Source organism: Sinocyclocheilus grahami, unplaced genomic scaffold (assembly GCF_001515645.1).
Source record: "Sinocyclocheilus grahami isolate Dianchi unplaced genomic scaffold, SAMN03320097.WGS_v1.1 scaffold92.1, whole genome shotgun sequence".
NCBI classification, from domain to species: Eukaryota; Metazoa; Chordata; class Actinopteri; order Cypriniformes; family Cyprinidae; genus Sinocyclocheilus; species Sinocyclocheilus grahami.
The window spans coordinates 2,634,635-2,649,279 of NW_015505271.1; the positions used below are offsets into that span (position 1 = coordinate 2,634,635).

Here is a 14,645-nt window from a genome sequence, read left to right on the forward strand (position 1 = left end):
TCCTTAAGGTACCAGCACAATAACACACTCAGCAAAATATTGTCTAATTATCGTTATCGATAAAATCCCAGAAAATATCGAGATATCATATTTTGTCAATATCGCACACCCCCCCTTTGAATTGCGTATCCTAATCAAACCAGTAGGAAAACTGATATGATTTGAGATGTCGAGTTCAACTGATCCAGCATGTCAGGGTTATTTTTCTCAGGAACTTTGAGCTCAGCATCAGTCAGAATAGCAAGTAGTCTAATTACTCTTGAGTATAGGCAAAGGCAGAGAGTTCTGATTGTACATGTGGAGAGTAAATTCACTCTGAGAGTGAGTGTGTGTGTGTGTGTGTGTGTGTGTGTTTGTGCGTGCATGTGCTTGAAATAAATAATTTCAAAAATAGATTTCACAAGCCTCTCAGAAGAAATCATCCTTCTGCATTCCTCATTTGCTCTTCAAAGACTGAAGTGTATAATATTATAATCAGACATTTTCTCATCTCTGGGAATTTCTGTTCCTTTTCATTTTAAGTGTTCTGATATTGTTACACTTTAATTTCTCATGTAGAGCATTTACCCTGCTCTGTTTCTCTTCTAAGCAGTACAAAGAGATTGTATTACACACACAGGCACTAATGACTAATTTAGCTGTGTGTAATCATTTTTCATGTAACCCAGGGCAGGAAAGGTTCTGGTGTATCCTACCTGCTGTTAAATCCAATGCAATGAAATACATTTAGGTATTTGTTGTCCACAAACCTTAGTCATTTCATATTGTTTATGCCTGAATTTGATAAATTGATAAATTTGGATTTCCATCAAAGATAAATTATGTATATATGCCTTTAGTTTACAGCATTATTTCTAACAGATGTTGCTTCAGCTTTCATGGAGCGGGTCTATTAACATGTGATGGATGGGAAGGAGCAGCTATTCTGGCAGTTCAGAGGAAACCTGGTGTTTGATGTGGACAGAGGTTTTAACTTCTCTGTGTCTGGCTTTTGAAGGATACTGTATGCTTCTGTAGGAACAATACGTCTTTCTTTCTGTGCCTGTATAACTCTTTCTAACTCCATAACTGTTCCTCTGTATTTTTCTGGCAGTTCAGGCATGTGCATCTGCAAGATTGGAATGCACGGGGACAAGTGTGATGCATGCTGCCCAGGCTTCTCGCACTTCAACAGCACGGGGTGCCAACCTTGCCAATGCAATAATCATAGCAGCTACTGCCACCCACAATCAGGTGAGCCACCCACATGCACACAACATAAGTAGCCAAAGAACCTCAATCTCCAGAAACTTCATGTTATCTATCTAATTAGTCATTTAACTGATGCTTTTATCCAAGTACATTTATTACAGTGACAAACCCCTGGAGAAAGTTGAGATTAAATGTGAAATTAATAATGATAGTGCACGGATAGCCCCTTGCCGGGATGGAATTGGTCATGTATTGATCGGTGGAATCAGCTGCTTTATGGTCATTTTCTGTGTAGATTGCAGGTTGTGCAGATTGCACATCTGCAGATTGTCTAAAAACATACAATGATCAGATCTGAGTACTGTGATTTTGCTGTATTTATGCAGATTTACGTGTTTTCCAACCTGGGAAGTATGACACACATGAATCGCAATATGTCATTAAACAATTACTAAACAAACTGCAAAATGGTGTGTTTTCAAATACATTTGTATTTAATAGGGGTGGGACAATATGATATGGCGATATATCGTTGTCCTTCTCCATGCGATACGAGAATCGATATCTGGTGGCAAATATCGATATTTTAATTACTACAATAAGGCGCTCTAAATAGATTTCCCTGCTCCAAGCATCTAAAAATGCATTTCCACCTTCTTTCCAAAGCGCTCTGAGCAACCATGTACCACGTTCTCTATGAAGATGGGGAAGCACGAGGAACTGAAGGATAAACAGATTTCCAGCCACTGTATTAGCTCTACTGCTGTATATATGTTTATGGAAATTAGAAAATTATACTAGCGGCTGTGTGCTGGACACCCTTAGCATGTCAGCCAGGGTTCAAAATTTAACACTTGCCAAGTGCCAAATGTAAGTAAAAATAGTTTTTTGGCTAGTATATGAAATAGTGTTACTCACCAGTTGATCCAATTATCAAATCACAAGAGCTGTGTTTTAAATTATATAAGTATACAGTTGGCATGTGCCATTGTGTTACTTGCGAGGAGCTCATGAACCGGTGTTTTCAGTGTCTATAAGTGTCTAGGTGAGTTTGGGACATTTACAATGTTTATAATTTGCAAAACACAATGCGTTTTCAACCATCTTTGCAAATTTGTAATGAGAATGGTTTATAAATCTGTTGTCAACAAAACAAAAAATCTTTAAGATCTCCAAACGCTTTAATAGCTCAAAATAAAAATGTTATGTTTAATATTTGCAAAAAAAAAAAAAAAAAGTGAAAACAGACACAAAAATTAGTGTTGTAATTTTACTGTAAAATAAATATTTATTGCCTTTTTAATTTTATTTTTTTTATTACAGTACTTTAGAGGGTGGTTCAGGTTTTCCTTTTTGAATCCTTGTCTGTGTTGGTTAAAAATGATAGCAGAGTTACAATTAGAAGCATGAACAACCAAAACTTCAAAATTACGTTTTTTTTAAATAAAAATCTAGAAAACAAGCAGTGCAACAATATTACAAGCCTCCTATTCCATTATAATGGGCATTAAGAACCACTGCATTAGAGAAAGCAGCCTGTTATAATTTTCAGTATCTAGTGTTATCTGCAGAATAGGCTTTTTCCCCGCAATTATTGTTAAGTGAGAACGTATTTTTATAATGATATCTTGGAACAGAAGCCTGACATCTCAAATATTTTTTAGGTATTCTTTCTCTCTTTTTTGATATTTGATGCATTGTCCCTATAGCTGTCTGGGCTTTTTTTCCCTATCATCCATTTGTGCCACTCCAGTGGTGTTTAATGTTCCTGTCAGCATGCACTCTGCTTTCAAAAAGCCAATAATGTACATTACGTCAGATACCACAGCAGGAGTCAAACTGTCCCAGCCAGTGCCTCCGAGCTGGTGAATCTCGCCAGCCATATATATGTCCATGCAGTGAGACCAACGGATATTGTTTCATTAGTTCAGCACAATTTGAGCTGTTGTAGAGAACCAAGATGTGTATCTTGTGTAGCTCTTTTGTGTTTTCTACACACCATTCTTGGCTTAAACATTTGATCTTATTGTACATTTTAGACCTGAAATAATCCTGTTTCCCGTCTGATTTGCCAGATCAGCTGTTGTCAATATGTTGGTGCATTCAATTTACATATCCACAGCAGAGATTTCCTTTTCAGAAATTAAATTTCTGTTCACTATGATACAAAAACCATCAAAACCTTCACTGCTAGTTTTAGTTATTATGGCATTTATCAACAGAATGATAAACAAGTAAGGGTTTTTTTTTTTTTTTATACTTCCTCGGGTCTTCTGGAAAAGTCCAGGGACTAACTACAAGACTTTTAAACTTGTTATAAATGCTGTTTATTATCTGTTGAATGATTTTGTAGATTTAATTTGCAGCAGTTTAAAATTGAACTGTCGAGCTCGGGCTTTGAGGACTTTGACCTTTCTGTGTAGTGGTGCCACGGATCACAAAACTCACGGTTCGGATCATATTATGGATTTTGAGTCACGGATTGGATCATTTTTCGGATCAGAAAAAAAATAAATAAATACATTTGTGAAAGCTTACTTTAAGTACTTCTATACCACAGCACAAACTACTATCTTAACTAATAAAGTTAGTAATAAAACAAGAACAATTACACAAATTACAAGCATTGATGAATACGAATACAACATAACACAGTTACAAATAAAGTCAGTAACAGTAGTATTCAGGTACAGAAATGTAATAACTAAGTGTAAAATAACACAATAGTGCTCACTGCACAAGTTAAATACAGATTAATCTTCGTTAGATCTGTGGTGTTATTTGATTGGCAGAAGCAGGTATTTATTGGCTGCTGTCTCTTTAAGACCAAATGCACGGACATTAAAAATTCAAAGGATCAAAATTAGAGAGGACTTACAGATGATACCTCCAAGTTATTGGTGTTAATCTGGCACCTGGTGCTAATTTCCTTAATTATATGTCTAGGACGGTACACAAACATGACGGTTCGATACGTACCTCGGTTTTGACGTCACAGTTCGGTACAGCAGGGGGGACAACTAAACATTTTTATTTTATTATTAAACAGTGGTTTACTGAACAAATCGCTTTTTCTTTAAATAAATGAAATTATAATTAAACATTTCTTAGGGATAAAAATCTACCTCAGTTTATGCGCTAAACTATGGGAGCCCTTTTATGTTACTATAAGGTTACAATTAACAACAGAGCCCAAACTTAAATTTAATTACTATTTATTTTTAAACATAATAATCAACACTCAACTTAAAGGGATAGTTCATCCAAAAATGAAATTTAGCCCATGATTTACTCACCCTCAGGGCATCCTAGACGTATCTGACATTCCTCTTTCAGACGAACACATTCGCAGTTATATTTAAAATTGTCTTGGCTCTTCCAAGCTGTATAATGACAGTGAATGATGCCCCTGTTTTTGAAGCCTAAAAAACTGCATCCATCCATCATAAAACTACTCCACACGGCTCCAGGGTGTTAATAAGGGCTTTCTGAAGCGAAACGATGAGTTAGTGTAAGAAAAATATTGATTTTTAAAAATGTATAAACTGTAATCTCCAGCTTCCGGTCGCTCAAGCGGGCACGTTCACGACAAGGCGTTCGAGCATATGACGTAAGTGTAGTGGAAGGCGCAACATAAGCTCTGGGGAGAGAGTGCACAGAGGAGAAGAAAAAAATAAAGCACCTGTCACAAACTAATACTACTTACAAAACGAAGATTCTGAGTGAAAAATGTCGGAGGATTTTGATGTAAGGCAAGAGAAGAATGAGTTTTTTGCCCAGCCATATTTATTTGAACCAGAGTATACCGACCAGGAACCCCACGAGATGGAGGAGGCTGCAGCGGTGGCAGCACAAAGTATAGATGTAGTTAATGTGGTTTCTCTGTGCTGTAAACAAAACTTGGTTCTCACGAGACTACTCTCTTCTCCCCAGAGCATATTCTGGCGCCTTCCACTGAGCCTACATCATACGCTCGAACGCCTTGTCATGAACGCTCCTGCTTGAGCGACCGGAAGCTGGAGATTACAGTTTAGAAATGTTTAATGCTTACACTTATGCATCATTTCACTTCAGAAGGTCTTTATTAACACCCCGGAGGCGTGTGGAGTAGTTTTATAATGAATGGATGCAGTTTTTTAGGCTTCACAAACAGGGGCACCATTCACTGTCATTATACAGCTTGGAAGAGCCAAGACAATTTTAAATATAACTGCGAATGTGTTCGTCTGAAAGAGGAATGTCAGATACGGCTAGGATGCCCTGAGGGTGAGTAAATCATGGGCTAATTTTCATTTTTGCATGAACTATCCCTTTACAATAAAATGTATGCAAACATGTAAATTGCGCATAATGGAGTTTTTAAATTAACTTATAAATTTGAAATATAGCCTATTAATTTACACAATGGCTCTCATAACTTGTTTCGTAACAAATGTATTTAAACAGTCTAATATTTTGTGAAAAATTCTTCTCTAGACTTTATTTAAAGCAAACTAATGAGCTGTGGATGCTGATGACTTGCCTGAGGTAAATGAAATTGTGACATTTTGTTTACAAGCTGTTTAACTGACTTTTACGATTACATGAGGCGTGAGATGTTCATTCGTGTTTATTTCGCATTGAAACTAACAGTAAAGAGGAAGGGGCGTTTATACGGCAATCTGTTACGCCACATCAAAGAGCATCAAAACGACATTTATTGTTTCAATTTCCTGAAAAAAACAATTTAAAAGATGAGACTTTGTTTCTTTTCAAAAGTAACAATATAACTGGAAGTTTCCAATAAAGTTCCACTCGTGCAGTGGTTAAAACAATGCTTTATTTGTTCAGTGCACATGCGTACCGAACCGAAATAGCTGTACCGAAAATTTTCAGTAGAAATACGTGTACCGTTACATCCCTATGACAAACCCTATTTAACTGGCAGCATTCCTCCAATTTTCACTGAGATTGCAAGATGGAGGGCCGCTCTAAGGTGACTGAAACCCTGCGACAGGAGGTTGTCCAGATGAAGGCCAAAGGGATGACCCTTTCAGATGTGCTGAAGTCATTCAAAGCAAGGGCCTCTACACTTTCTACTAATTTCTGACAGCTGTAACTGTATAAATTTTTGTTGTAATCTCTCTTGCTACAGTGGTTACTGTTCTCTAATTTTGATCACTGTGATTTCCACAAAATAAAGATTTTTGTTTAAATGCCTTGGAATTTTGTTAAACATGTTAGGAGAATGATGGTATATCTATAGCTAACATTCCTTCAAATTTTGAGCGATGAAGATTAACAATATTTCAGAAAAAAATCAAGCTTTTATAGATTGTTCTCTAATTTTGATCTCCACTGTAGTTTATTTTATTTCAGCTTTATTTCAGTTACCGAAAACAGTTTGAATAGTTTTAGTTTTAGATAATAATAACACTGTTCTCTTTCATAGGTTTACTAAACGCTGTGTAGCTAAGACGCAATGGGAAAGCCCCTTGGGTGTGCTGATTGTCTGAAGCCTGTATGGAATCAATCCAATTCATTGGCTGATGGTGTGGGCACCACCTCGACATAGTCGACCACTCTCATACTAGTAACCGCGCCATCCGCTCCTCAGATTTCCTTCCTTACAGAAGCAGTCGTTTAGCCCTTCAGAAGCGATTTATCTGGCCTGTTTTTCAGCTTATTTCTTTGAGTTTCTCTTAGGCCTGGACGATAAAACGGTATCGATATTTATCGACGGTACACCATCGATAACGATATAAAAAATGTTCGATATAGCGCACGTGTTATGAGTGATGCAGACAGCACACATGAACATGAACATGCTGTAATGCCTGCCTGTGATGAGGAGATTGTGAATAAAAAAAGAATATTAGTCGAATTTAAACGAATTTTAGCCTACGAGACGTGCCGTTGCTGCATTATTCATTCAAAATATTAGAGAAATATACTGTAGTAGCTCAATGCGTAGAAGATCTAGATTAGGTTAAAACCGAAACCAAGCCATTCACACAGAACGCATATTCAGCGCATTTTTTAGACGGACAAATATGACTACTGCACGCGCATCTCATGCAAGAGATGCAAAGAAAGCCATGCAAAGGTAAAACATTTAAACTTTTAGAAAATGCGACGCGAATTTGTTTAGGTTTATATCATTTCACTGCGTCTCATATGTTTTTAAATGCAATCTGTGTAATCGGCGATTTGGCTCTTTGTATTAGGCTAAGCAATGCATAAATACTTGATGCTGTTTTGTTCACAATTGTTTATGCAGTTTACAAAATTATATTTGATTTATATATGTTAATTTAGACCTTATGCACGTTTTTATAGACAATTATTTGCATAAAAAATGTAATGTGCTGCGTTATTTTGCTCATTGCGCCCTCCTGTGGCCTCGGGAGACAAGCCAAAAGTTTCCTTAAGACTTACAGTGGGGAAAAAAAGTATTTAGTCAGCCACCAATTGTGCAAGTTCTCCCACTTAAAAAGATGAGAGAGGCCTGTAATTTTCATCATAGGTATACCTCAACTATGAGATGCATATAAAACATAAGAAAGGAGATATGTTTAAATTTAATTTTGTGTTTGACTGTTAAAAAATATTAAAAATTTTTGTTTGTCTTAATAAATTGGGCAAATTAAAAATACAGTGGTTAAATTTTTTTTTTTAATTATATTGCTCTGTTTTAAAAAATGTTATAAGAAATGTCAATAATTATCGATACCGAACAATATGAAACCTATATCGTTGATACATTTTTTAGCTATATCGCCCAGCCCTAGTTTCTCTTATGCACTTCAGCAACTGCATTCAGTGTAATCTCGTTTGTCATCGCGGTGAAATGCTATGTAATTTTCATAGCTGCCTGTTGCCGTGCTCTCGCTTTATCACAAGCAATGACCCGCACAGTAAGTGTGTTAAATGTATGGGTTTGTCTCGCACGCGCAGCTTTTTTAAAGGCACTTCTAACTGTAAATTTTGTGATAATCTCTGTCTCAAAACTCTTCGCATGAGGCTCACGGTTTTTGAGAAGGAGTCATCCGCTTTCCCCCATCGCACTGCTCCGAAGGCTGCTGAGGCCCTCTGTGAATCTGTGGTCTGGGGTTTGGATGTGGAGCTCGAGGCTATAGAGCAGGGGTGGCGAACTCCGGTCCTGGAGAGCCGCAGCCCTGCAGAGTTCAGCTCCAACCCTAAATAAAAATCACCTGCCTGTAGCTTCCTAGTAACCGTTCAGACCTTGATTTGCTTGTTCAGGTGTGTTTGATTAGGGTTGAAGCAAAACTGCAGGGCTGCGGCTCTCCAGGACCGACGTTTGCCAACCCTGCAATAGAGAGTGAAAAGATGGGCCTCAGCCTTTCTCTCCCTCTCTCAACTGAGCACTCTCGCATGGATTCGCTGGTGGAGTTTGTTCACGATTATTTATGTCCCAGCTCGGAGGCATGCAAGGCTGTTTCCTTCAGGTTAGATGACATTTTGTACACCGCTGTGTCTGACTCGGAGGATTTCGGGCCTGCGTCAGTCGATGCTCTTTACTGAGCTAGTGGACATGTTAGTGCGTGCTACTGAAAAACGTAAAGGGGTCATATGATGCGATTTAAATTTTTCCTTTCTCTTTGGAGTGTTACAAGCTCTTGGTGCATAAAGAAGATCTGTAAAATTGCAAAGACTAAAGTTTCAAATCCAAAGAGATATTGTTTATAAAAGTTAAGAGTTAACCACGCCCTCCTAAAACGGCTCGTTCTAACACACCCCCACATGTCTACGTCACAATTTGGAAAGATTTGCATAACACTGCCCAAATGTTCACGCAAAGAAAGAAGGCATAACTTTTATTCTCGCTGTAGTATTGTTGCTGTCACCGCCATGTCGTGTAGACACTGTGTTTCATTGTGAAAGCGAAACTACTTTGTTTGGCCTTCCAAAAAGAGGACGATATCTGCTTCGTCATGCCTAGAGCTGATCCGTGCTGGTCGCTGAGGAAATACATCAACTTCGCGCTGTGAATCGCCGGTTCGGCTTTCACCATCGACGAAGCGGAGTCACACATGCACTCACACTCAGTGCGGCTCATTATTCCTCCTCCCAGTTCAGTGAATTTCTGGCCACTGTCATAATAGTGATTTGTGGACTCAGATTGTACACTAGCAGCTGCTGATCTATAAGCTTTCACTACACTGTAAATTCTTGCAGAATCAACAGCACTTGGAGTTCTTTCACCATTGTATCCTGTCCCTCTTTTCAGTCACAGCTCTGCAACTGCCAAAGAAATTACATTTCAGCTAAGTTGACCGTTTTTAGGCTTAATTGAATGTGATGAGATAAACAAAAAAACTAAACAAAAGACTATGAATCAGAGAAATTACTAATTAACATCTGACTCACTGACTAAATGTGTGTGGTTTTTAGGTACAGACACACATTCACAAATAGGTTTTATTATAATAAATTGTATTTTAATTAAAACTTTAGAATACAAAACAGTGTTGTTGGTATATAGAATCTGCGAAACACTGTAGGAAACATTACATATATTTTGTTCATGACAGTCCATCTGATTCAGCTAGATTTAGATACTTGTTTTGTCTGTTGCCTCATGATAATAAAAATACATCGTCATTGATTGTTTGTTTTTCTGACTTACTGGTCTTACTTCCCTCTTACCTCTGTGTCAATCTCCTGTAATGAAATGAAAGAAGAGTTAGAGCTGGACCAGGGGGAGTCTTTGCATAGGCTTCATCTGTGGACACTCATCCGTCTTCAATACAGGGAATAGCGTTTGAACACTAATGATCCTCCTCCTGCTTTACTGTCTGGTCCTGGAGACCCAGTGGAAAAGCACACATGCACACTCAAGTGGGTCTGATAGCAGCCCATCTTTTGAAACACGCATGCATATCCTCTTTAATCTGTGTGCTTTTGGCCCCGAGTTGGATCTCTGTAGCGTTTGCTTGGTCTTGCTCTTAAAGAATATGTTTCTGCTTTCATCCCTGAAGATATTCAGACTCTTGCCTTATGTCAATTGATGGACAGATGCTTGAAGTTATCAACTGATATTGTAATTTTATCCCATATTTTTATTTTGAGATTAATTCAAGTAACTTTGATTATAAAAATGTGCCTGAATTTGACATAACACAATTTTTTTAGCACTCACTTCTGTTATTTATGCTCTTTATTAGTGGTGTTTTCTGAAGTTGAATCGGTCTTGTTTGTACAGTGCCTATCAACCTCCTAGCAATCCCCTAGCAACCATTCAGAACACTAGCAGTTGAACACTCTGGCATTGTGCTGGTGAGTTTTGAACAGCCAAGTACCACTCACATTTTCTTCAGAAAATATAAAAAGCTGTAATTGTTAAGCAGTGTATTTGTGAAAAGCAATTTATTTTTGACTGCACAGCCTGTGACAGATGAGACAAATGAACCTGAAGAAAAAGAAATTGCCTCGTTGCCTGACTGTCTGTGATATTGGTGTGTCAGATCAAATGTTATGAAGTTAATTCAGATAGCCATCTTGTACAAAAACACAAAAGTTGTTCAAACCACTCAACCTGTAAAGAGTTCACTTGAATGTTATTGGCACATGCAAAAAGAGCTCATTCAAGTTTTAATAGGTGTTTTATTTGTTTTGGCAACTCTCTGTTAGTATTTTTTCATTAGATCCACACTTGCTCTGGCGGGGTGTGAGGAAGTTTCTTCCTTGTTTTCATGTGTTGCAGTTTTGCACGCTACCTATAGGTTTTCTAACTTCAGGTTTTTATGTCTACCTTAGCGACACTGAACTCTGTTTCCCTCTCGTCAACCTCACTGGACCAAAGTCCTGTCAGTCACAGCTGTGGGTCTGTTTACTCAACCCTCTCTCCCTTCCCCTGTTCTTTCAGGCATCTGCATGAACTGCCAAGGCAACACTGAAGGACCCAGCTGTGAGAAGTGCAGGTATAATTTCTACCGAAGTCCCAGTTCTCCCATGACAGAGCCCTGTGTCCCCTGCCCCTGCCTTTTTTTTTTTATAAAATAAAATAAAGATGATACTCCACTTTATAAAAATTCAAACTAAGAAAAGTTTTGTTTTTTGGGGGGGTTGTATTTTTAATACTCTACCACTTAAAATTTTGGGGCGAGTCTCTTTTCCTCACCAAGGCTGCATTATTTGATCAAAAATACACTAAAAACAGCATAACAATATTGTGAACTATGATTAGAATGTAAAATAACTGTTTTCTATTTTAATCTATTTTAAAATGTCATTTATTTCTGTTATTACTCCAGTCTTCAGTGCCACATGATCCTTCAGAAATAATTATAATATGCTGATTCAATGCTCAAGAAACATTTCTTATAAAACAGTTTATAGGACAGCATATATTTGAAACAGAAATCTTTAATAATAATATGTAATTTTAATAATAATTTGTAAGTTTTTGTATTTTTTTATATTTTGTAATAAACAGTGTAAGCAAAAAATCTTTGCTGTCACTTTTGATCAATTCAATTCAAATACATACTTGTTAAATAAAAGCGTCAATTTCTTCAAATAATTAAAAAAAATCTTACTGCCCCAAACCTTTGAACTGATGTGTATTTATATTTGATTTATTATTACATGTAAAAACAAAAATGAACATTTTATGAAATTACGAAGTACAACACGTTAACTGTATGGCTACATATCTTTTTTGTTTGTTTGTTTGTTTGGTAATGTCGATTAGCAACTTTTTTAAAAAATCAGAATTGACTATTTTCACAAAGCCAAGCACCTGTAATCATCAGCACCTTGATTAACACTTTCTGCCATCTATACCAGCTAACCGCCATACTCACAGTCACCTGCTCTTGGATTTGAGGCATCTGGTCTTATTTGTGGTGTGGGTTTTGCAGGCCTTGACAGTCTTTTCATCTGGCTCTCGAAAATGATGGTCATAAAACTAATCTGGGGGGTAAACTGCTTTTCAGGCACAACTGTTATCCAATATGGTAAGCGCGAATTAATCTTTTGCCTTTCCAAGATTCACCCTCACCCTGAACTGTCATTTGAAAAACATACAGTAATATCTAACCATTCATATTTGCATAACTACCATTGTCTTATTCCATTAAATAGAAGTACGGATGTGTAAACACTTTCATCTTAGTTCTTGGTGTGTATTTAGCATTGCAACTGTGTTTGCAATTGGAGATCACATACATATTTTTTTCTTGATGCTTTTTTAATCAAGTTATACACTAGAAAATGTATATATGTTTTATAATTGTCAGTTGGTTGCCAGTTATATTTATGCAAATGCTGCCAACTGATGCACATCAGCATAACTCAAGGCACATCTGTGTGATAGAAGCTATATTAGGCTCTTATATGTGATTTAAGAGCAAGCTAACATGCATGCCCAGAGCTCTTACTATCTCTCCCCCTGATCCCGCATTTCTGCTGTTGATTTGGAGGAACAACTGATAAACAGCATTTTGAGATTATACATAGTCTTCCAAAACTTAGCTAATGAATAATTAATGTGTCTTGACTCCTCAATCGAAAAGTAAGGACTCCTGACATAGTATATAATGAGAAAAGTCTGCATAAAAGAGAGAGTATTCATCATCATGCCTGTATTCGAAAAGCGGCCCACACTCAAATGGGAACTACAGGTTCAGCCTTTGAGGATTAGTGATTATGGTAATGGAATGCTAATAACCAGCACAGTCAGGACAGCGGCTGATTGGACGACAGACCTTATTTTATACTGCCCATAAATCCCTGATGCAGCCTGATGAAGTACAGGGGAGCACATGAGTGTTAAATGAATTCCGCATTTACTCATCAAGGCCACACTTTTATTAACAAAACTCCCTGAAGAGATGAGTGTACCGTCAGCCGGCCTCTAGATTACACTTGGACGTCTCTATAGAGCTAACTGGGGAAGCTAGGTTTTACTGGGATCTAAACAATGGAAATATATCATAATGTCAAAGCACCAACAAGAGGATGGAAGTGATTAATTCACACATGTACTGCGGTAAAGGTCACTCAGCACAAGAGCAGCTTAGATCATAACTTTACATCCTGCACTGCACCATGGGAGGTATTAGCTCTGGTGCTGTGATTGAAAGGTTGCTGGTTCAAGTCTCAGCATCTGAGAGACTGATGTAGCTCTAGGTGGGTTGCAAGGTGCACCCGATTGCACGCTTCCTGTTCTACTGTAGCTGTGTTTTAAAATAAGAAACAGCTACTGTATAACCCCTGAGCGCCAGTGCCATAACCCAAATAAAAGATAAATCTTTTAACCTGTGGCTTGGCGAGCCTTATACTGCTCTTTTAGGATTTAAGTGATGGATCAAAGCCAGAATGGTTCTTTATCAAGTTTTTATCTGACGTTTTAATTGCTCTGATAATAAAATATGTGCCCTTAGCATAAGTGTAATTAACACTACATATTTTCAGTCTTGGATGGTGTGATGTCACTATTTAAAAGATCAAATTTAAAGCACAGTCATGAAATATAACACCCAATATTCATTATTAGTGAGAGCGTGGAAACAGTAGACCACTCAAAACACAACTCCTGTTTGACTTATGTAGTCCAGTTTTAGTCACTGTCCGACTGGTGCTCAGGGACTTTTTTTCTCTCTTCCTCTAATTGTGTCCGTGGTCATCTACAGTCTGGATGCATCCCTCAGCACTCACAGCCAGAAGCTCTTTGCTTAGATCTGACAGCAAACTCTAACACCAATGTTGAGAGTTGAGTGTAAATATGCTAGTTTGTTTCATTCAAATTGTACCGCATACAGTATAGTATTTAAAAGTACTGTGTTTTTTTGTGTAAGGCAGTCTGCCATAGAAAATTCCACTAACGAAATACAAAATACTGTGCATAGATACAGAATTAACACCATCTTCAGAAAGAGAAGAAATAAATAAATGCTGTACAAAAGATTTATTTCAAATAAATGCTGGGGTTTTTTATTCATCAAGAAATCCTGGAAGAAATCTATCACTGTTTTCATGAAAATGAGTAGCACAGCTATGTTTAACTGTGATTACAAGAAATGTTGAACATCAAATCAGCATATTAAAATGGTTTCTGAAGGATCATGTGATACTGAAGACAGACTGGCTGCTGAAAATTCAGCTTTGCATCACAGCAATAATTTACATTTACATAGAAAACTATTTAACTAACATTTAACTAAAAAATATATTAAATTGTAATACTGCAAAATGAGTATAAAATACTTATTTTCCTATTAAAAAAAGTCTTAGCAACTCCAAACTTTTTAACAGCAGTGTATATTGGTTAAAATCATACTAATCATTTTTTGTTTGTGTAATGTAAGCTTATGTGTGTATGTAAGCTTAAAGGGGTCATAGGATGCCCATTTTCCACAAGTTGATATGATTCTTTAGGGTCTTAATGAAAAGTCTATAACATAGTTTGGTTAAAATTTCTCAATGGTAGTGTAAAAAACACCTTTTTT

General features: G+C 37.2%; 1 protein-coding gene across 2 annotated transcripts in view; it reads left to right on the plus strand.

Annotated features, from left to right (window-relative positions):
• Positions 1-879: 879 nt before the first annotated feature.
• LOC107587394 (multiple epidermal growth factor-like domains protein 9) overlaps positions 880-14,645 on the plus strand; it is a 17,973-nt gene continuing 4,207 nt past the window's right edge. The window contains exons 1-2 of one of the 2 annotated variants that reach the window (XR_001609469.1): positions 880-1,233; positions 11,060-11,168. Coding sequence is in view for 1 of the 2 variants with exons in the window: in XM_016275183.1 (XP_016130669.1) it covers positions 1,101-1,233 (133 nt within the window). In the remaining variant the exon portion in view is untranslated. Of the gene's footprint in view, positions 1,234-11,059; positions 11,169-14,645 lie in introns of those variants that run through there. The other variant, XM_016275183.1, reaches the window with a different exon arrangement.